General features: G+C 50.5%; 1 protein-coding gene across 1 annotated transcript; it reads left to right on the forward strand.

Annotated features, from left to right (window-relative positions):
• Nucleotides 1-1738: 1738 nt before the first annotated feature.
• Nucleotides 1739-20468, forward strand: MCM2 (minichromosome maintenance complex component 2). Its single transcript, XM_054034648.1, has 16 exons — nt 1739-1900; nt 2795-2979; nt 3768-3943; nt 6265-6528; nt 7522-7741; nt 8113-8320; nt 9062-9196; nt 9480-9671; nt 11098-11191; nt 12115-12365; nt 13297-13423; nt 13675-13787; nt 14895-15137; nt 16070-16252; nt 17906-18061; nt 19216-20468. Exons 1-16 carry the CDS (start codon nt 1895-1897, stop codon nt 19324-19326), a joined length of 2664 nt encoding a protein of 887 aa, XP_053890623.1. The 5' UTR covers nt 1739-1894; the 3' UTR covers nt 19327-20468.
• Nucleotides 20469-22074: the final 1606 nt, after the last annotated feature.

A 22074-nucleotide genomic window follows, 5' to 3' on the forward strand; every position in this document is an offset into this window, starting at 1 on the left:
CAGCCTTTGTATAACCTTGTTAGCTTCTGGTGGACCCCTGGCAGAGCTGTCAGGGGCATCTCCAATTGTTCCAATTCACTCTACTTTGGTTCTAGGAAATCTCATTTTATTGGAATATTTTAGCGCTGGTGGAAGGTGCTGACTTGATGACCCTGGAGACTGTAGCCCTATATCCACAAGACAGGGACAGCATGAGTTGCAGCAGGGCAAGCTTCGCTCTCACCAACCCATGTGCCTCATCCTTGCCTTGGATAGGGGAGTTCAGTCTCCTTGGCTCATTCAATCCTTGGCTGGGATTGCCAGAAATGGAGGTCAGTTAGTGCAATCCTGGTGGTGGTGGATATTGTTATTTTGTTGGTCACCATTCCACTAGGACAGTAGTTCTCAAACTTTTGTACTGGTGACGCCTTTCACATAGCAAGCCTCTGAGTGCGACCCCCCCCCTTATAAATTAAAAACACTTTTAAATATATTTAACACCATATAAATGCTGGAGGCAAAGCAGGATTTGGGGTGGAGGGTGACAGCTTGCGACCCCCCCATGTAATAACCTCGCCACCCCCTGAGGGGTCCCGAACTGATCCCCAGTTTGAGAATCGCTGCACTAGGAATTAGACTGATTTCACAAAACTCATTTCACTCAAACCACCAGGCAGTTATCAGATGGTAAAAAACAGGATTCAGACCAGCAGATGGGTGTGAAGGGTTCCCTACTCTTCTCAATCCCATGGTACTTCCCAATACATAGTCTCACCTAGAGACGGACAAACCTGGATCCAAACACTTGGGCCATTTCAAAACTAGCCACTGATTTTAGCTGCCCAACCTAAGCCACCTAAGGGCCTAATTTTCAGAGGTGCTGAGCACCCATGGATGAGCCCATGGATTTTATTCGGACATCTCTGAAAATCAGGCGCAATGTGTCTGAAGTTGGGTACGTGTAAAAACGTGTTGGGTTCTTGTGGACACTTGTAAAAATGCGGTCATCGGTCTGTCTCCTTGGGAAATGCCACTTGCTTACCCCATCCAGCTGTCCTGTGCCGGGAATAAGGTGTCACCTTGTGGCGAGACCAATGCACTACAACATTAAGTTCCCTTGATCTCTGGTTATCTGGTTATCTTGTTTATCCATCACTCCCAGAGGAAAAAAGATCACACTTGCCATCTGGTCACCCTATACCTAGCACCCAGCTCCTCCCAGTCCCCCTAGCTCCACCCACCCTGACCAGCCCCCATTCCTCCCTGGCCAGCCCCCAACTCCTCCCATCCACACCAACCCCTCTTCCCTTCCCAGTCCCCCCACCCCATCTCCTCCCACCCAGTCCAGCCCAGCCCTTCCTTCCCCAGGACCTTCGGCCAGCCCCCATCTCCTCCAACCCAGCCCAACCCCTCTTCCCTTCCCAGTCCCCCCACCCCATCTTCTTCCACCCAGCCCCCATCCCCTCCCACCCAGCCCAACCCCTCTTCCCTTCCCAGTCCCCCCATCCCATCTCCTCCCACCCACCCCACCACATCTTCTTCAGCCCAGCCCAGCCCCTCGCCCAGCCCCCATCTCCTCCCGCCCAGCCCAACCCCTCTTCCCTTCCCAGTCCCCCACCCCATCTTCTTCCACCCAGCCCAGCCCCCATCCCCTCCCACCCAGGACAACCCCTCTTCCCTTCCCAGTCCCCCCACCCCATTTTCTTCCACCCAGCCCAGCCTCCTCCTCCTCCTCCTCCCGCCCGTAACGGCCCGACTCCTTCCCGAATACCGCCTGTCTCTCGCCTACGACATTCTGATGAATATTCATGAGCGACTCATTAATTATTCATGAGGTTTCGCGGGCTTTTGCCGACCACGTGGGATCGTTTTTTCGCGCGCGGGATTCAGGCCGGTAGAGGAACCTGCAGCTGAGATGGCGGTGAGCGGCGGGGCCCGGCTGGGGATGAGCGCTTGGGAGCTGGTGTCTGGATGGGGGTGACTCCCGGGGCCTTGAAATCCCGCCCCGGGTGCCCTGGGCCACAGAACCCCTCCCCTCCGGGTGCCCTAGGCCACAGAACCCCCCCCCCCCGGGTGACCTGGGCTCTGCACGGGGGAGGGGGCCCTGGGCCACAGAACCCCCCCCCCCCCCCCCGGGTGACCTGGGCTCTGCACGGGGGAGGGGGCTCTGGGGCACAGAGCCCTCCCCCCCCCCGTGTGCCCTGGGCTCTGCGTGGGGGACGGGGGCCCTGGGGCACAGAGCCCTCCCCCCCCCGTGTGCCCTGGGCTCTGCATGGGGGAGGGGGCCCTGGGCCACAGAACCCCCCCCTCCTCCGGGTGCCCTGGGCTCTGCATGGGGGAGGGGGCCCTGGGGCACAGAGCCCTCCCCCCCCCGTGTGCCCTGGGCTCTGCATGGGGGAGGGGGCCCTGGGCCACAGAACCCCCCCCTCCTCCGGGTGCCCTGGGCTCTGCATGGGGGAGGAGGCCGTGGGGCACAGAATCCCCCCCCCCCCCCCCCCGTGCCCTGGGCTCTGCATGGGGGAGAAGGCCCATAAAGGTGATGTGTCTCTGTTGTCACACACACCGTGATCTGCCCAATGGGTAATTTGAAGATTATTTTAACTCTTTCCCCTGGGGGAGATGGTCTGTCCCTTCCCAGATCTGTTCTGGCACTATGTGGCCTGTTGGGAGGGTAGACCCATGGGGCATTAAGCATCCCTTCCACCTTACCTAGTTCTGTGGCCCCTGCATTGGGGAGAGAGGGGAGACCTGTGCATGCTTTATGGGACAGTCTGTTCTTCTGCCAGCCTCTAACGTGACTCTGCCTTTCCTGTAGGATTCCTCTGAGTCCCAGAACGTGGCCACCAGTCCTGCCCGTAGCTCTCGGCGAGATGCCTTCACTTCCAGTCCAGGCAGAGACCTGCCTCCTTTTGAGGATGAGTCAGAGGGGCTGCTGGGGACCGAGGGGCTCCCCGAAGAGGAGGAGGATGGGGAAGAGCTGATTGGGGATGGGATGGAAAGGTAGGGAGTGTGCAGCAGTCAGGCGATGATGTGAGAAGCCTCCTGGGGTTGTTCTGTGCAGGCAGCGCCTTGGCAAAGGGGACAGTACATTTGCCTTTCACCTCTGGACACAGGTTCAGATTCTTCTCAGGGGCATTAGGGAGAGAACTCATTGTCTTCAGCCTGGTCCTCGTTTGTGCATCCTTCAGAATAGCCCTTTGTAGTTCAGCATGTTCAAACTATGCAGGTGTTTCTATAGGCATCATCAGCACCCTGGGATGTGTCTGCTGAAGAGAAGCCTGGGATGGGAACAGCAGAGGGGCTGCATAGCACTGGTGAGGGGTATGGACAGGCACCCAAGGCTAGGATAGCAGGGGTGTGAGGAGCATTGGGTGAGCTGTGGGGGGTGAACTTGTACAGTTCCTGCCTGGACTGTGTCTGGCTCAGATCAGCACTTGCCCCTCAAACAGGGGAGCATGAAACTCACAACCCTACTTCTTAAGCAACACTGTTCACTCTACAAGTATTGGAACCTTTGCAACTGGATTTAAAAAGAAACGTCATCTACCCCAGGTCCAATAACAAACCAGGGAGCTGTGTGGTACAGAGACTGTTAGTCTGGGTTTGTATATTGGTATCATTACCATAGTATTGGAGCTTCTGCCATTGCTAATGTGGAATTGTAAAATTCCTCTCTGTTTTGGTGGCTCCTTCTGACACCACCTTGCCCCAAACAGTAAAGAGTCTGGAAAAACACTGTCATTTGGCTAAAGCGCAAAGCTGATTAAGCTAGATCTGTGTGTGCGTAGGGACTACCGCCCGATTCCAGAGCTGGATGTCTATGAACCTGAAGGCCTGGCCTTGGATGATGAGGATGTGGAGGAACTGACCGCCAGCCAGAGGGAGGCAGCGGAACAGGCAATGAGGCAGAGGGACCGTGAGCTGGACCGTGGCCTGGGCCGCATGAGGAGGGGGCTGCTGTACGGTACGTGTCAATGAGATTTTAAAAGTGATGGTTTGTAACCTGCCCTTTCGGGAGAAGCTAGCCTCTCCCCTGCAGCGCAGAGTTATTTGCTCAGCCTGGATAGCCTGACCACTGTAGGAGCTCCACAGCCTGCTGAATAGCTAGGTGTTGAGGGGCCCGTGCAGCAGTGGGCTCACCTGAATCCCCCCCATACACAATCCCTTTGTGGTGGGCACTTCGGGGGCTCTGGCAGTAGCGATATTAGCCTGGTGCACTTGATGTGGCTGCTGCTGAGCCGTGGCTGCTGCTGAGCCACGGCTCCCAGGTCCACATCAGGATTTGGGTTCATGCCTGGTAAGTACTGGGCAGACTGCTGCACACCTGTTTATGGAGACTTCAAAGCAAGCAATGATGGGCTGTCCCCTGGTCCCTTTAGAGGAAGGATAATTATTAACCCTGATGTCCAGTCCAGTCCCCCTTCTTTCTCTCTGGACACAGGTTCTGAGGTCAACCTCTGTGTACAGTTTTTGGAGTCTGCCTGGGGCTCTTGCTTTTACCTCCATAATCTCTGAAAAGCCAGTGTCTAAACCATATTTCTGTAACTTGCTCTTGGTACCTAAAGCTTGGGGGCTTCTGTAGACCAGAGCTTGGCTTGGCATGGGGAATAAAGACAACCTGGCGAATTGCAGACCATCAGTCATCTTCACTTCAGTACCTGGAAAGATAATGGAGCAAATAATTAAGCAATCAATTTGCAAACACCTAGAAGATAGCAAGTTGATAAGTAATAGCATGGATTTGTCAAGAACAAATTGTGTCAAACCAACCTAATAGCTTTCTTTGACAAGGTAACAAGCCTTGTGGATGGGGGGGGGGGGAGGGGGAAGGGGTAGACGTGGTATATCTTCACTTTAGTAAGGCTTTTGATACTGTCTCGTGTGACTTTCTCATAAACAAACTAGGGAAATGCAACCTACATGGAGCTACTATAAGGTCGATGCATAACTGGTTGGAAAACTGTTCCCAGAGAGTAGTTATCCAGGTCACAGTCAAGCTGGAAGGGCATATCAAGTGGGGTCCTGCAGGGATCAGGTCTGGTTCTGTTCAATATCTTTATCAATGACTTAGATAATGGCATAGAGAGTACACTTATAAAGTTTGCGGACGATATCAAGCTGGGGGGGTTGCAAGTGCTTCTGAGGAGAGGATTAAAATTCAAAATGATCTGGACAAACTGCAGAAATGATCTGAAGTAAATAGGATGAAATTCAATAAGGACAAATGCAAAGTACTCCATGTACAAAATGGGAAATGACTGCTCAGAAAGGAGTACCGCAGAAAGGATCTGTGGGTTATAGTGGATCACAAGCTCAATTTGAGTAAAAGTGTAACTTTGTTGCAAAAAAAAGCAAACATCATTCTGGGATGTATTAGCAGGAGTGTTGTAAGCAAGACACGAGAAGTAATTCTTCTTCTCTGCTCCAATTAGGCCTCAACTGGAGTATTGTGTCCAGTTCTGAGCGCCACATTTCGGGAAAGATGTGGACGAATTGGGTAGAATCCAGAGAAGAGCAACAAAAATGAGTAAAGGTCTAAAAAACATGACCTGTGACGGAAGATTGAAAAAATTGGGCTAGTTTAGTCTGGAGAAGAGAAGACTGGGGAGGGGAACGTAAGTTTTCAAGGACATAAAAGATTGTTACAGAGAGGAGGGAGAAGAATTGTTCTCTTTAACTTCTGAGAATAGGACAAGACGCAACGGGCTTAAATCTCATCAAGGGCAGGTTAGGTTGGACATTAGGAAAAACTTCCTAACTGTCAGGGTGGTTAAGCACTGGAATAAATTGCCTAGGAAAATTGTGGAATCTCTGTCATTGGAGATTTTTAAGAGCAGGTTAGACAAACACCTGTCAGGGATGGTCTAGATCAGGGTAATCTGCTGGCGGGCTGTGTAACAGTTGGTTTACATTGACTGTCCACAGGCACGGCTGCCCACAGCTCCCAGTGGCCGCGGTTCGCCATTCCCGACCAATGGGAGCTGCAGCGGTGGCCGACGGGCCACAGGTTGCCCACCACTTGTCTAGATAATACTTAGTCCTGCCTTGAGTGGGGACTGGGAAGACTTTTTGGGGCCCCTTTCAGTTCTACAATTCTATGATTCTGTGGTGGTAGAATAGAGCTTAGTTTGGTCTGGCTATGTGTTGGGAACTTCTGACCACGCTTGCAAAGACATTATGGTCCATTCATTATATATATTTTTATATATATAGAAGTGGGGCAGGGAGGTGTAGAGAGCAGGAATGTCAGCTCTGAGTGACGTCTCTTTTTCTTTAAACTTTCAGATAGTGATGATGAAGATGAGGATCGTCCTTCCCGGAAGAGGCGGTTGGCGGAACGGGCTGCAGATGGGGCAGAGGAGGAGGATGAAGACATGATTGAGAGCATTGAGAATCTGGAAGACATGAAGGGACATTCAGTAAGGGAGTGGGTGTCTATGGCGGCTCCCCGGCTTGAGATCTACCACCGCTTCAAGAACTTCCTGAAGACCCATGTGGATGACCATGGGCACAATGTGTTCAAGGAGCGGATCAGTGACATGTGCAAAGGTACGGCTGACTGTGGGGTGGGTGGGAGTGGCAGATGAGCAGACCCACCTGGATGTTTTTTATTGGTTTTTTTGCAGTAGAACACACTTTGGGGTGTCTGATACGGCATTTCCCCCTTCTTCCTTGGCTGTGGCACTCTACAGCTGTCTGTTCCATATGTCCTCTTCCTCGCCTGTCTACCCCAAATGCTGGATCAGCTTTTTTAGGGGCTTTGTTGCTTTTGATGGAACTGGCTGAATAATGCAGAACTTTGCTGCAAACTTTCCTCTAACTTCTTAATTCGTGCCCCTTTTGTGTTCACTTTCCATTGTGCAGCTGAATTCTGCCAGCAGGAAGTGCTGCATAGGGGTGCAGATTGGAAGCTTACAGGCTCTGATACAAGACGAAGAGGAATTTTTTATTTGTTTCTTGGCATCATTTGCACCAGGATACCAGATCGTTCAAAGAGGGAACAGAAACAGTGCCATATGACTTAGGAGACAGTCTCATCTCCGCAGTGCAGCCTAGAATTTGTAGTAGCGAGCCACAAATGCTGATGACTGATCTTGAAGAAGAAAAAGAATAGTTGGCCAATAGAAAAGGCAAAATTCATTGAATCTGCTAAGAATGTTTTCATGTAGCTGTAGGTGTTATTAGTTTAACCCCATTGTGCTAGGCGATGTACAAACACAGGGAAAAAGCAAAACATCAGTCCCTGCCCCATAGAGCTTACATGAGCCACAGATTTAGGGGTCCGTCATCAAGCACAACATCCCAGGGGCTAGTAGTCGCTGATTTAGTTTTTTGGAGATGCTTGTATGACCAGGCATTGTGGCAAGGCCATTCAGTCTTGAAAACATTGCACTGGACTTCTGCGCTTTTTGGGAAGCTTCCCTGTTCTTTGTCAACTCAGCGATCAGAAATCTGATACTGGTGAGGAGAGATGCAGTAGAACATTGGCTAGAGGAGAACACTGACTACAGATGAAATCCACCCTACTTGTCCCCTCTACAGAGAACAGAGAGAGCCTGGTGGTGAACTATGAAGATCTGGCTGCCCGGGAGCATGTCCTTGCCTACTTCCTGCCAGAGGCCCCGGCTGAAATGCTGAAGATCTTTGACGAAGCAGCCAAGGAAGTGGTGCTGGCCATGTACCCCAAATACGACCGGATTGCTCAGGAGATCCATGTCCGTATCTCGCATCTGCCTCTGGTGGAAGAGCTGCGGTCACTCAGGTAGGCAATGGAGTTGGTATGGATGATGGCTGGTCCTGTGAGGGCCTTTGGACCACGTGTTTGGGATGGTGAGGCTTGCTGGAGCTACACTGACTAAAGTTCTGTGTGAGAAAATAGGAACTCTGGGCTATGCTGGGGGAAGGATGCCAATGGATCCAGCCTGTCCCAGTAGGATGATGGGCTCTGTTATTAAAGTTGCTCAGAGATGATGTTTCTGATGCCCCAAAAGATAAACCACAAACCTGTGAGAATAGGCTCACTGATCAGTGTTCCCCATTGGGTATCATACCTGCAGTGCCTGCTGCAAGGAGGCTGTGGCAGGTCTTTCTGCCTTCCCTGGAGCCTGCCAATGTCTTCCCTTCTCTCTTTAGGCAGCTGCACTTGAACCAGCTGATCCGAACCAGTGGCGTAGTGACAAGCTGCACAGGGGTCCTGCCTCAGCTCAGCATGGTCAAGTACAACTGTAGCAAGTGCAGCTTCATCCTAGGGCCCTTCTTCCAGTCCCAGAACCAGGAGGTGAAGCCCGGTTCCTGCCCAGAGTGTCAGTCGGTTGGCCCCTTTGAAATCAACATGGAAGAGGTAAAATTTAAACCCTTTATACAATGTTGACACATCTCCTGCAGTGGCACCTTCTTCCCACCTCTGTCCAATGAGGAACTGGATTGATGACAGGTCTGGTCCCTGGATCTAGATCCAGTTGTCTCTGGGCCTGAGAGTCCTTATCTGTTTGGCCGGTGTAAGGGCATGTCTGACAACATGTTGATCCCTATGCTATGTAGATACCTGAAGGTGCTGCAGGGTTGCAAACACTGAGCCTTCCAAACCACCCTCCTCTCCTCATTGTATGGCTAGGGGAACTGAGCCACAGAGTCACTGCAAGATAATAGCAGAACTACTAACTCAAAGCTCCTGGCTCCCAGTTGTTGACCTAACCACTATACCATGCTCTTCCCTACAAGCTGAGTGTCTTTACCCAAGTGTTTCAACAATGGAGCCAGGAGCTGGATGGGTAAACACAACTAAGCTCTCCGTCATGCAGTGCTGGGTGCTGGAGAGTGAAATGCTTTGGTCAGGGCAACATGGCAGAAGCTTCTGCCAGTTCCAGAGCTGTCTATCCAGCAGATGGCCTCTAGCCCTAAAGCTACTTCTAATCAATCCCCAGCCAATCCTGGCCCCCGCTCTTTACTCAGAGCCTAGTAAAGTCTAAACTAACTGCTCCAGCACTCTCCCTGGCCTCTTCTGCAAAGGCCCTTTGAAAAGCACTCGTGCAGGCTTTAAGGGTGTCTGACTCACTGTGCAAACTCGCGTTTGTTATCCCAGACTGTCTACCAGAACTACCAGCGCATCAAAATCCAGGAGAGCCCTGGGAAGGTGGCAGCTGGCAGGCTGCCTCGCTCCAAGGATGCCATTCTCCTTGCTGACTTGGTCGACAGCTGCAAACCAGGGGATGAGATTGTAAGTCCGTTGGGGGGTGAGCGTGGAGCAGTTAAACTTATTCTCAGCCCTGTGGGGGGCATTGTGAGAACCTGGACTGTCACTTCCGTGTGTGTATGTGGAGAGGGGTGATATTGGGGGCTGTCTTAGCTCTAAGACATGTCAGATTGGGCTTGAAAGTCGTGTTTCCAGTGTCTTCAGAATGGAGCATTAGTGGGAGGAGGAGACAGTCTCGGGCCATGTAAATTGGTACTTTCCTGCTACCTAGACATTAATCTGCCTTGTCCCTTTCTGTGCCTTCTAGGAGCTAACAGGGATCTATCACAACAACTACGATGGCTCACTGAACACAGCCAATGGATTCCCAGTATTTGCAACAGTGATCATGGCAAATCACATTGCCAAGAAAGATAACAAGGTGGCAGTTGGGGAACTGACCGATGAGGACATGAAGGTTATCATAGGCCTGTCTAAGGATGAGCAAATTGGGGAGAAAGTGAGTCTGCTTGAAACATTTCTCCTCCTGGCAGCTAGTTGTTTGCATGAGTCCAGATCAGAGAACAAAGTTAAACTGTGTGATATTATAGTGGGACATCTCAAGTTAGAGGGACACCATCAGCTCAAAAATCAGATTCTCTCTGAAAATGTCTTGCCCTCTGTAGTATTAAGATAGCTGTCAACGAGAATGAGAAACTGAAGAGAGGTGGATGAGAAACTTAGTTTGCTTTGTAAATTTTTGTCAGCACTTTGTGTAGGGGCAACTTCACCATTCCTTCTGGATAGTTAATTCCCATCTTGTTTGTACAAGCCTTTCACACCACAACAGGGATAAAATAGGAAAAGGTGACTGAGGAAGCCACTGGACTCGACAGAGAGACTCCACAGGGGCAGTTCTGAAACGAGATTGATGCCAGCTGATGGGTGTCTCCCTGAAGCAGTGGCTGCCTAGTGGAGAGAGCAGAAAGAAGATCTAGCTCCAATGTTCTGCATCTCATCTCCTGTCTCTCTTGCCTTGCTTTCTAAGGGCAAGTGCCTAAAATGAGCATCTTCCCCTTAAAACATTCTGTCCCTGCGCCTTCTTAAAGGAGGGTTGTGATTTCAGGTTGGCAAGGAATAAGACTGGCTTAAACTGTTCAGTTAGCAACCCTGTAACCTGCCAAGACCCGAGTTAATACACTAAAGGACGCAGAGCCAGATTAAACACCTATAGGGCAGGAAGCGTAATGTGGTGGGTTCAGATCCTTTAGCAAGGATGAGATCTCGGTCATCTCTATCCTGTCTTTAATTGCAGAGTCTGATGTTTTTAACTTTACTTCCACTGGGTGGAGCTGATACATCTATAAAGCCAGAGTTTTGGAAATAAAACTTCAGTTCTTTGTCCAAAAAAAAGTAGGTTTGAAATCAGTAGTGACCAATATCCAACATTTTGACAGAACTTGCTTTCATTGGGCACACAAAAAAACAATTGCCTGTAATCTAAATACTTGGTCTTCAGCCATTAATCTGCACAGCAGATCACCAGTCTTAGTTATTCCTGCTGATAATACATTAATATTTGACTATCAGTTAAACAGGCTTCAGCCAGAATCAGGATCTCTAACCCAGAACACAAAGTAACGCATACAGTCTCTTCGCTGTATTTAGTGTGAAGTATGAATGTAGTGGTAATAGCGAATCCTGCACTGGATTGCACATTGTGTCCTGCTCATCAACACTGGGCTATCATAGAACCTTTGTGGCGTATCGGTCGTATTATTGCATTGATGCGATGTTCCTCTCTGTATAATAAAGGAATCCTTGATGTCAGCAGGGTGACTTCAACCACTGATTAGAATAGCCGTGTAGCTAATGAGTCTTGCTGCTTTTCATGCTAAATGTTGAATACAATGGGCCACTGAAAACTCTTCTGCCTTTCCTTTCAGATCTTTGCCAGCATTGCTCCATCTATTTATGGGCATGAAGATATCAAGAGAGGCCTGGCCCTTGCCCTGTTTGGTGGTGAACCCAAAAACCCTGGTAGGTGTGTTGTCAGTTGTATTCAGTGTGTGATTCCAGACCTGTTTCTACTGGTGCAGTGAAGGAAGTTAGGAATTATTTTTGTAATGTGACTTCTGGGTAAGAAGATCAGGAGTAGTAGAGTAAGGGGATGTCTCTGTGAATAGAACTAGGAACATATGTTCCACTCTACCGGAGTAGAAACACATAGTGAAGACGAGGTCCCGGCTCTGAAGAGCTAGAATTTAGGCCGCTAGCATCATGGGTTTAACATACCTCTGCCCCAAGTATTCTGGGTTTAGTGTCCTTGTGCAGGTCTGATGCCTGGGGAACCCTCACTGCTTCCTCCTTGTGTACGGAGTGTCTTATTTCAACTGGGGGAAGAAATGCGACATCGCACACCTAGATGTAAAAGAACCAGGTTCCACAAGGGGAGGGCTGAGATGTGTACTAGATGTGTCCCTGGGCCAGCCATGTGTACTAGAGCTCAGTGACCCTGGATCTCTTGCAGATCTATTTGGGTGGATTTTTGCACTTGCGTAACTCCATTGGCGAGTGAATTGGGAACCCCTCGAAATATTCACAACTCAAACTCACACTGAAGGTGGCGGCGGGTGGGAGGCGAAGAGGGAGGCAGAAGGAATTGATCTTTAAACAAGACTTCCTGGCTTTTGCTCAGGAAGTAGTGTTCTGAGTGCCGATGGACCCACTTGCACATTCCTGGTCTGAGGGAAACCATCAGATTTCACGGTTCTTGCCAAACTCTAACAAACCCTGAACACCCAATGCTGTATTTCTTAAGTTTCCCTGTCAAACACTCACCCCTTCCTAGTGCTCTTGTTTCCTTTCGATTACATACTGCTCCATTAGAGGGCAGTATCATTGTTAAAGTGTATAAAAGCTACTTTTCCCTAAGTCCTCTCCTATTTCTGACCTGGCTGTAGGTGGCAAACACAAAGTCCGTGGCGATATCAATGTCTTGCTTTGCGGAGATCCAGGCACAGCCAAATCTCAGTTCCTCAAGTATGTGGAGAAGGTGTCCAGCAGAGCCATCTTCACCACTGGCCAGGGTGCTTCTGCTGTTGGTCTGACTGCCTATGTTCAGAGGCACCCAGTCAGCAGAGAGTGGACCCTGGAGGCAGGGGCACTGGTGCTGGCAGACAGGGGTGTCTGCTTGATAGATGAGTTTGACAAGGTGAGTACCGACTTATCTACGCAGTAAAGCAGAGCTAATGGGGTGTGGGTTAGGGGCTCTCTTGGCTGAGGAGTTCAGTGGCTCATGACCTTCCCCCCCCCTCCCATGTTTTATCTGTTGCTTGTGGGAGAGAATGACCCAGGCTGGTGTGGATGCCCTTTGTTAGGCTCCAGCTAGGCTCACAATGCAGTTCACGTGTGTGTGTGATGCTCAGGAAAGTTATCAAAGTCCCCTTCATGCAGTGTCCCCCGCTGAAGCACTTCATCCCTGACCTGGAGGGATGAAGGGAGCTCAGATTGTCTCCCATTCATTCTTTGGTATCTGGGGCTAACGAGTGCCCATTCTGGTGGTGTGGTGCCAGTGTCATTAGGACCTGCATGGAGACACCGTTTCCCATAGGCCACTGAGACCTCATCAGGTGGTGTGAGCTATCACTTGCTACTGAGCTGGGCCAGATTTTAATGGGCCTCCTAAGAGTAAGTGAAAGTTGGATTTGCCACCACAGTTGACTAGAGGGGGCTGGCCTGAATCCGAGCCATCTGCTGAGCTCCCCACAGGTCCAGCAGCAGGTAGGTAAGGCATGAATCTGAGGATCTAAGGGCAGTTTGTAGCAGTGAAGGAAGCAGATGCCTCCTGACCTTGAAATATCTGTGCCCCCTAAACTAGGGCTCATGGATCCACCCTACATCCTCTCCTGCCCAGGGAAATGTTAAAACAAGTTTCTCAGCTCTGTATGGCAAGCTCTTGTGAAGTGGGTGGGGACTGGTGATTTCCCCCCCTCCCCCCCTTCCCGCTGCAACTCTGGCAGCACGCACCTAGTGTAGGCTCATGGAAGTTGGACCATGAGGCCCTGTGTAACATGTTCCTTCACTCTTGGCCTCCTGCAGGATAGAGGGCACCAGTGTATGTTAAAGTCTTTGCTTTCTCCTAGATGAACGACCAGGACAGGACCAGCATCCACGAAGCCATGGAGCAGCAAAGCATCTCCATCTCGAAGGCTGGCATAGTCACCTCTCTGCAGGCCCGCTGCACAATTATTGCTGCTGCCAACCCTATAGGTAAGTACCTGGGGACCAGGAGAGCAGGGAGTCCCTGTCTCAGACCCATGGTATCAGTTTTGCAGTCACCAGAACTGCTGCACTGCCTCTTTATGTACCTCTGGTCACCAGACCCTCTAACTCTGTTACTACATGTGCCGTCTGGAGACAGAAACCATACCCACAGGAACAAGGTTATGATGCTGGATGCAGGGTCTCATGGGGGGGCACATGAGCTTGTTTGACCATGAGGGAATCCGTCTGTGATGCAGGTGGGCGCTATGACCCGTCGCTGACTTTCTCAGAGAATGTGGATCTGACGGAGCCCATCATCTCTCGATTCGATGTCCTGTGTGTGGTGAGAGACACGGTGGACCCAGTTCAGGTACAGGCCAAAATGTGACCCACAGCTTATGCGGTGGTGGGGGTGCCACTGCCCATGCTGACAGGGAGCTGGTTGGGTTCTGATGCCTACCATGCTGTGATAGCACTGAAGTGGTGGGAAGAGGGGCATAGGGCAGAGCTACCCCTTGCCTTGGTGCTTTTGCCAAGTAAAGTCTCCCAAGCCTCAGCAGGTCATTGACTACAGGCCGCTTGGGGGCCCCAACCTCCACCCCTAAGACTTATCTCATTCCAGCCACGTTCCTTTCATCCAATTCCTTGAATGCCTCTGCCTCTGTCTCCATTTCACCCTGTGGCCAGTTGAGTGACTAACTCCTTGAATTGGCCATTCAGGGCATGGAGAGAGGATTGCACCACACCCCTTCCCTCGAGGCAAGACAGCTTCATCCCCCCATTCTCCGCAAAGACGCCACAACATCTCCCAGCATCATCCAGAGCCTTACTCAAACCTAGGTGTCTATCAGGGCTGTGTACAGCCCCATCCTTCATGCTGTGAGAGCTCCTCTAATTGTTTCTCCTCCTGGGGCACTTCCCCTTCAGCGTAGTGAGGATTTCCACCCTGCCCCAAAAAAGAATGACATTGCTTCTATAAATGTGACTTGTCCCTATTGCAGCACACTCTCCACCCAGCAACTGGCTGAGATTCCTTTTTGGAACCAGTGCACATGGCTCCAACATGCACTGGGGTCTCTGTCGAATGCCATGAGGCCCCTGCTCCCCTTTTCCAAAGACTGAGTGTGACTCTTCAAGTCTTAGCCAGCCTGTGACGGCCTGGGAATCAGTCTGGGTCCCCTTGTCTGAGTACAACCATTGGCCGACTGCGCATCTATCCCCAAGCTTCTGCTAGGTCATAGAATATCAGGGTTAGAAGGGACCTCAGGAGGTCATCTAGTCCAACCCCCTGCTCAAAGCAGGACCAATCATGAAATCCCAGATCCTTAAATGGCCCCCTCAAGGAGTGAACTCACAACTCTGGGTTTAGCAGGCCAATGCTCAAACCACTGAGCTGTCTATCTGCAGCACACAGCTGCGTGGTTGAATTCAGCTGCAGTAGCAGCGATGGCCTGTTACTCCTACCATTGTCCTGCAGGACGAGATGCTAGCCCGATTTGTCGTGGGAAGCCACATCAAACACCACCCTGGCAGCAAAGACGTAGTGAATGGAGATGCCCAGGAGATTATCCTCCCTAACACCTATGGCGTGGATCCCATCCCCCAAGAGATCCTGAAGAAATACATCATCTATGCCAAGGAGAAGGTCCACCCTAAGCTAAACCAGATGGACCAAGACAAGGTAGCCCGGATGTACAGTGATCTCCGGAAGGAGTCCATGGTGAGTAGACTTAAATAAAGGGCTAAATGGGGGGATCTACCTGGATCAGGAGTGGACTACCCCAAGATCTTCCTACTTGTTCATGTTGTGTCCCTCATCGTAGTATCTGGGTATGAAGCTCTGGGTCGCCTTGCCAAAAGGACTGGACTGTGTCCAATGTTGTAGAAACACCTGGTAAATAAGTGGTTCTGCCTCATCTGAATGTAAAGGTACATAGGTTAGTAGTGAGGTTTTGTATGCCACAAGGCTAATACGTTCTGCTCCATTGCGCTCTCTGGTAGGAATCAGTGGAGATATCTTAAATATATTGGCTTTGCTGCTGTGGAATCCCATAAGCTCCTGCTGCGTCTTTGGACTTCCTTTGAGGTGGTCACATTCTCCACCTTCACCCCTGGGGGCTGAGGGAAGCGCTATGGCTGCAGTGCTTTCCCATTGAGCCTATGGACTCCTCCCGAGGGATCCTGGATCTTCCTCTTCTCAACTGAATCTGATGGGGCCACAAGGAGTTTCATGGACCTTGGGAAAATGTAGTTTAATGTCTGACTTAATCTGTTTTTTTTTTAAATTCCCTACTAAGAATTGGGGGGGGGGGGGAATAACCCTTTCATGCCTCTCATCATAAAAAAAGCAAAATAAGGGGCAAAGGCACCTTTATAGCTCACCTTTAAGTGAATTAATGGTGTTGTCTGTCTAGGCCCATAAGTATCAATTGCCTTTCCCCATATTGCACTATGCCTGCCAACAGGTGGTGCAGTTTCCTTGGTTTCTGAAGCTTCTTGGTCATGAGGGTTCATGACCAGTCACCTACAGTAGGTAGCCTTGCATCTCAAGCAGACATGCATGGGCTGAGAAGGGCCTGTGTAAAGAGCCTGGTCTGCTCTCTCTCATGTTCTGTGTGCCCTTGTAATATTGTCCCTCCCCTCGCTCCATAGGCCACTGGCAGCATCCCCATCACGGTGCGTCACATCGAGTCCATGATCCGCATGGCTGAGGCCCACGCCCGCATTCACCTGCGGGACTATGTGGTGGAGGACGACGTCAACATGGCCATCAGGGTGATGCTGGAGAGCTTCATTGACACTCAGAAGTTCAGCGTCATGAGGAGCATGCGGAAGGTGTGTGGGAAGGGGCTCATGGGTTGGAGTCACTTAACCAGCTAGATTAAGGCTCCATCTGAGCTGATCGGGTTGGAAACCAGTTTGGTTTGGACAGTGGCTAAAACACTGATCTTTACCTCTGACCCCAGTGCGAGCAGGGCCTTAGTGAGCAGCTCCGTGTTACTCTGCAGGGATGTGGGGAAGCCACAGCGACTGAAAACAAAGGGCTGGCTACAGCTTGGGCTTGGCTGCTTTATGGTGCAGTCCTTTTGCCTGCTCTGGTAAGGTAAAGGAGCTTATACCACCTCCACAGAACAAACCCATCTTGGGGTTTAGCATTGATGTACAGGGCATCTTGGGGGACAAAGACGATATGGCCAGAGTGCACTGCTCTATGGCTATTCTGGGCTAGTGAAATGGCCCATAGAAAGCTGTTACAAGCAGGTGTAATTTAGAGCACCCCCTGGCCTGTTCTACACTGTGCCAAGGTTGGAACCAGATCTAGAGAAATGTTAAAAAGGTACCTTAAAGGGGACATGTATGATCCAGCCTCTGTGTACCAGGAGCATTGTGCTGCCTCGTTCTCCTCTTTCCCTCTCCTCACTTCCTGCTTTGGCACTGGGCTCTGATCCTGTTGCCACAAGCTTAATGGTGACCAAACAGAAGTAGACAATTGTACAATCTCCTTTGTTGCATCTTGGCGCGCGCGCACACACACACTCACTCTCTCTCTCTCTTCATATGGGAAGGTACCCTGGGCTGCACCCTGGTCACTCTGGTTTTAACATGCAAGTGTCTATGCTTTTCCTAAGAGCCAAAGATCCTGGCTTTGAATTATGCTCTGCTTTTGGCTGGCTGCTCAGCTCAGTTGGCTCAGCTCAAGTTACTGCTTGGATCTGTGAGACTCCTGGCCACTTTCTTGGGCTGGGGGCTGTGATCAGCAAGTTTTAAGCTTGGGAGGTCGCTGTGAAATCTGTAGAATTCCAGGCCATATATAGACTATGCTGCTATATAGACCTTTCTCCCAAGTGCGGGCCCTCCCCCAAAAGCCCTGTCTTCCAGCCTTTGGGGAGCATCAGGGTTGGGTCCTAAGCCTGTGGGGATATCCTATATTGCAAGATCAGAGAGCACCTGATGGAGGTTCCTCAGCCTGGTTAAAGTAAATATGTTCACCCTATGGATTCTGTAAATGTCTCCTGAGCCACTAACGTGGCTGGCAAAGGCCTGTGTTGCAAAGGCTAGTCAGAACCCTGAAGGAGGGTGTGAAATGGAAATGAATGTTTTCATTTTTTACTTGACAGCTTAAGCCTCACCGTCCCACGCAGTATGTCTACACTACAAGCGCTACAGCTGCAGCTATGCCACTGTAGTGTAGATATTTCCTACATTGCCGGAAGGGGGGTTTCCATCAGTGTACTTAATCCACCTCTCCAAGAGGTATTAAATAGGTCAACAGAAGAGTTCTTCCTTCTACCTTGCCCTGCCTACACCAGAGATTAGGTTGACCTAACCCCGGCCCTCGAAGAGAAATTTTTCACGGCCCTGATGGATGTAGCTAGGTCAATCTAATTGTTAAGTGTAGACCAGCTGTTACACTTGTGTCCTGCGTGCCGGTCATAGGTTGTGTGGCCCTCTGACTCTAACCCTCTTGGATCTTCCTTTGCTTCCCAGACCTTTTCCCGTTACCTGGCTTTCAGACGAGACAACAACGAGCTCTTGCTGTTTATTCTGAAACAGCTTGTGGCAGAACAGGTGATGTATCAGAGGAACCGCTATGGGGCCCAGCAGGACACCATCGAGGTGCCAGAGAAAGACCTGGTGGATAAGGTATGGGATAGGTTCTATGCACTGCACTCTGCCCCTGGACCCTTGGGCTCCCCATTAACCTTCAGTGCTAATGGTCCAGAGTTCTCCTTGCTGTATGTAAAAGGAGATGCTTGTGATACCAGAGAGGAGCAAGAAACCAGCTGTTCCAGCCCTAGCAGACTGTGCGTTGGGGTGTCTATTTTGAAGTCTTCTCTAGGGTACTCTATTACCACTGTCAATCTGCCAGAGGGTCATAGGTGCCTTTAAAGGGACACTGTCAGACTAATAATGTTTTTCAAAACCTCCTTGCCTGAGTTGCTGCACCAGAAGAATGTGGCATTAGACATAAGCCATTTTAAATGAAGACTAGCTTTCAGTCTGTCTCTTGCCTCTTCGCTTTTCTCCCATCTGGGTAATAGAATAGTGGCTTTCACTTATTCCTGATTAGTTTTGTTTTCTGGTTCTCGTGCGCTAGTAAATACTGCTGCAGTATTTGGACAGCAGAGCCTGCAGAGTAGCTGGTGCTTGCCCCATGGAGTTTAGTCTGATTGGACAATGAGCTCTCAGGATGGGGAAAAGCAAGTGATTATACAAGCAGTGATTAGTAAAGATCATACCTACTCCTGTCCTCCCTCCCCTCCACTGCCCCAGTCACTGAGTGTTTACGGCTTCCCTGTCTGCCTGTAAGCTTTTTTTTAACCAAACTGAACTGTTGGCCCTCACGGAGGACGTCTCTGAACAGTCCATGGCACCAGGAGAGTATCAAATTTCCCGTTCCTTCCTTCTTTTCGTCTTGGTCACTGTCATGGAACGTGCCTAATAACTGTACCTCTTTCAAATGTCAGGTCCACCAGAGTGGCTTGTGAATTCAGCCCCTCTTATTAGAGAAGGCTCTTGTGCAGATCAGAAATCCCAGGGTAACTCGGTGCATGCTGCATATGATGGGTCTCCGCTTTCCCTAGTTATGGTTGCATTTTAGATCAACTGGAAGTAAAGAACAGGCAGAAAGCAGGCAATTGCTGAACTAGCATCCTCCATGCAGCTCTCCCCAGTCCTGCAAGCCTGGGCCTCAGCTGAGCAGAGACTGCTCATTTTCATGAATGGTGTGAGCCCTCTGCAGTGGAAAGTCTTTTCTGAAATGAGCATTAACGCCTCCCTCTGTTCTCTTCTCCCAGGCTCGCCAGATCAACATTCACACCCTCTCTGCCTTCTACGACAGCGAGCTGTTCAAGATGAACAAGTTCAGCCGCGACGTGAAACGGAAGGTGATCGTCCAGCAATTTTAAGGACAGCGGCAGAAACTGCCTTGTGTGCAAGGGAGAGGAGAAGTCGGCATGTGTCCCACCCAGGAACGCAACCGGAAATAGGAGAACCGGAGCACTCAGCCATTCCCTTGCTTGCTTTGTGCCTTATGGATTAAGGGAGTGCCTTAGGAGTGCTGAGCTGCAGAAGGACTTGTAAATAGAGTTAAATAGGTAAAGGCCCAGCTAAGTCTGTTTGTTAGCAGCTTTGGTAACTCTTTTGTCTCTTAGCTGAACCTGATAGGTGAGAATTGCTGGTTGTGACATGGGCTGGATGTTTTACACCCTCCCCACTTCCTCCATGCCGAGCTCCGACTTGAGGTTCCCCCTGAAGGCACGGCTGGAGCAGTACCAGCAGAAGGGTGTTCCTTCGCTGGCAGATACGTTCCAGTGAGATCACCATAGCCGTCAGCCTCCTGTTTCTGGTTACTGCCTAATGGATAGCAATCAGGACTGGTGTGTGGAGATCTGAAATGGACTCCTTGGGAGATGGGGAGAAACTGGCTTCCCAGGCTGAATCCCTTGGGTCTGACAGTTGACGTTTCCCTAGGCCCCTTCATGGGCCAACCTTGTGCTTGGGCTCAGCTGGAGGGGCTTGGTGAGACTTTAACATGGCACGTAGAACACGAACGCTTCAAACATTAGAGCTCTTTAAGTGGTTATTGGCAAAGGAGGGGGCCGGTATTGCATCTGTCTTGCATGGGGCAGGGTCCAAAGTCCCTAGTGGGTTGTTAAATGCCTTGGTGGGTGGCACATTCTGCCTTACGTAGGGGTACAGGTCAGAACTGGAACAAGCAGCAGAACCTAAGCTATATTGTGGGCTTAGGAATGAAGCATCACCCCCCCCTTCCTCCGCCAGTCCTAAAGCAACCTAGCTTGTACAGAACGCTGGCTGGCGAGCCTGTCTTCAGTGCAAAGTGTTCCAGTGTTCTTAAGGGCAAAGTCAATTGAGACGCCACAGATGTGAGCGCTGTGGGGGTGAGAACCCCAGCAGGACAACATGCAGGAAGAAATCTGTTGGGGGACGGATAGTCTGAACACGTTCCTGTGTCACACCTGCTTTTTGTATATTCGACTGCGAGTCTTGTGCTCTTTTACTGTGTGTTTGAATACATGTGTTTTGAATATGCCTGTGTTCATATTCTTCTGGAAATTTCCCCCACTGCAGTAAGGAAGTATAAGCATGACTGAGCGGCTTGCCTGCTCTCATCCTTTGTCTTGCTATGTGTCTTCTCCACCATTCAAAATGGAGGCTCACAGCGAGAGGGAGGAGCCATTTTATCTCCTGGGGTTTGATATCCTGGCCCTGCTTTTGTACTTGCACTTACCAGGTAACTGTCACTGTGAGGAGGGGTGGGAATGGACTGGGCACCTATTGAAGAACCGGGGATGGGCGGGTGGGGAACAGACTGGGCATGCAGTAGTTTTCTCTAGGCTATTCAACATTTCCTCACCATGATGAGACAATAGGAGACTGCTGCACAGGGCAAGGAGAATGATCGACGGTCTACCATTTCTGCCCGAGGCCAGTAGTGGCTGGGCCTTTGAATGATACCTGGGTCTGTGGACTTTTTCTGGTTCCTATAGAGTGTGTGGGTCTGATGGCCAGGCCCGACCACTGTTCTAAACCACTCAACCCCTTGTTGTGTTCCACTGGCTCTCCGTAGGCTCCTGCCTCTCCTGTGAACTGCACTGTGATCGTGGCCTTAAACTGCAGCCCAGCAACCCCGGTTCCCTTCCTTTTTAATATACAGCCTCCATGTCAATCTGCAGTCTTGGCTGAGTGGCTGCTACTTACATTTCACTGTGGCACAGCCCTAGACTATGTCCAAGAGCAGTTCAGCTAGTTGGCTTTAAGTGCAATTTGCCTAGCTGGTGTAGAACAGCCTCAAACCTGGGTTTAGACTGCCCCCACCTACTCTAGAACGTGTCTTGGAAATGGCTGTACCCGCCGTGTGGGGTCCAGGCAAACTTCTTGGTGTTTAGATGCCTTTCACAGAACTTGTCCCTAGTTACTGGCGGTGGTGGCTCCTTACCCATAGGTCACATCCCCACACAGCTTGGCTATAACTCTTGGCAGCAGGGCAGCTAACAGTGATCTAGGTTAGCACATGACTCTTGCTGCCTTTGTGCAGTGTAAACCAGACTCCAACCCGGTGTTAGTATAATTGGCTTGACTTTCCCCTGGGGCTCTATGTGGCAGGGCTTCCCATTGCGGCTCATGGGCATGTCTTCCTGACACCCTCTCCCTTGCTGGAGGATTTTTGTCTCCACAATGTACTGATATAAATATGATTAGCTAGTACGCTAGGTGTGGATGTACCCATGTGGTTGTCATGGCAGAGCTGGGGTGTGGATACAACCTATAACTTGTAACCAGCTGGGGTGATCTGAGCTTAAAGCTCTTTTCATAATCATGGCTAAAGGCGGTAACCTTTTAGCATGAACAGCGTCCCAGTAGCACCCAAAGCTTGTTGTGATTTTTAGCATACAGGGCTTTGAACACCTCACCTGCTACTGCCTGAGGTGGTGGGGAAGGCATAGTGAGGGACAAATGGCCTGGGAGAGCAGCTGGGAATTCTGTGGCTGGCTCAGCCATTCTCTGTCACTCAAGGCAGGAGATGCCTCCACTGGAAGAGGGCAAGGAGTCCAGGACCTTCAGTTTGAGATGTTGCTACCCCTGCCCCCAATGCTACACATACCATGAGCTACTGGGCTTCACCCTTCACATTG

Source organism: Malaclemys terrapin, chromosome 7, assembly GCF_027887155.1.
Source record: "Malaclemys terrapin pileata isolate rMalTer1 chromosome 7, rMalTer1.hap1, whole genome shotgun sequence".
In the NCBI taxonomy this organism is placed as follows: domain Eukaryota; kingdom Metazoa; phylum Chordata; order Testudines; family Emydidae; genus Malaclemys; species Malaclemys terrapin.

Bases quoted from the DNA above. Each gene is read 5' to 3' on its own strand.
- MCM2 (XM_054034648.1), top strand. The intron at 8,321-9,061 runs GTAAAATTTAAA...TTGTTATCCCAG, and splicing joins TTGAAATCAACATGGAAGAG to ACTGTCTACCAGAACTACCA. The intron at 15,138-16,069 runs GTGAGTAGACTT...CTCGCTCCATAG, and splicing joins ATCTCCGGAAGGAGTCCATG to GCCACTGGCAGCATCCCCAT.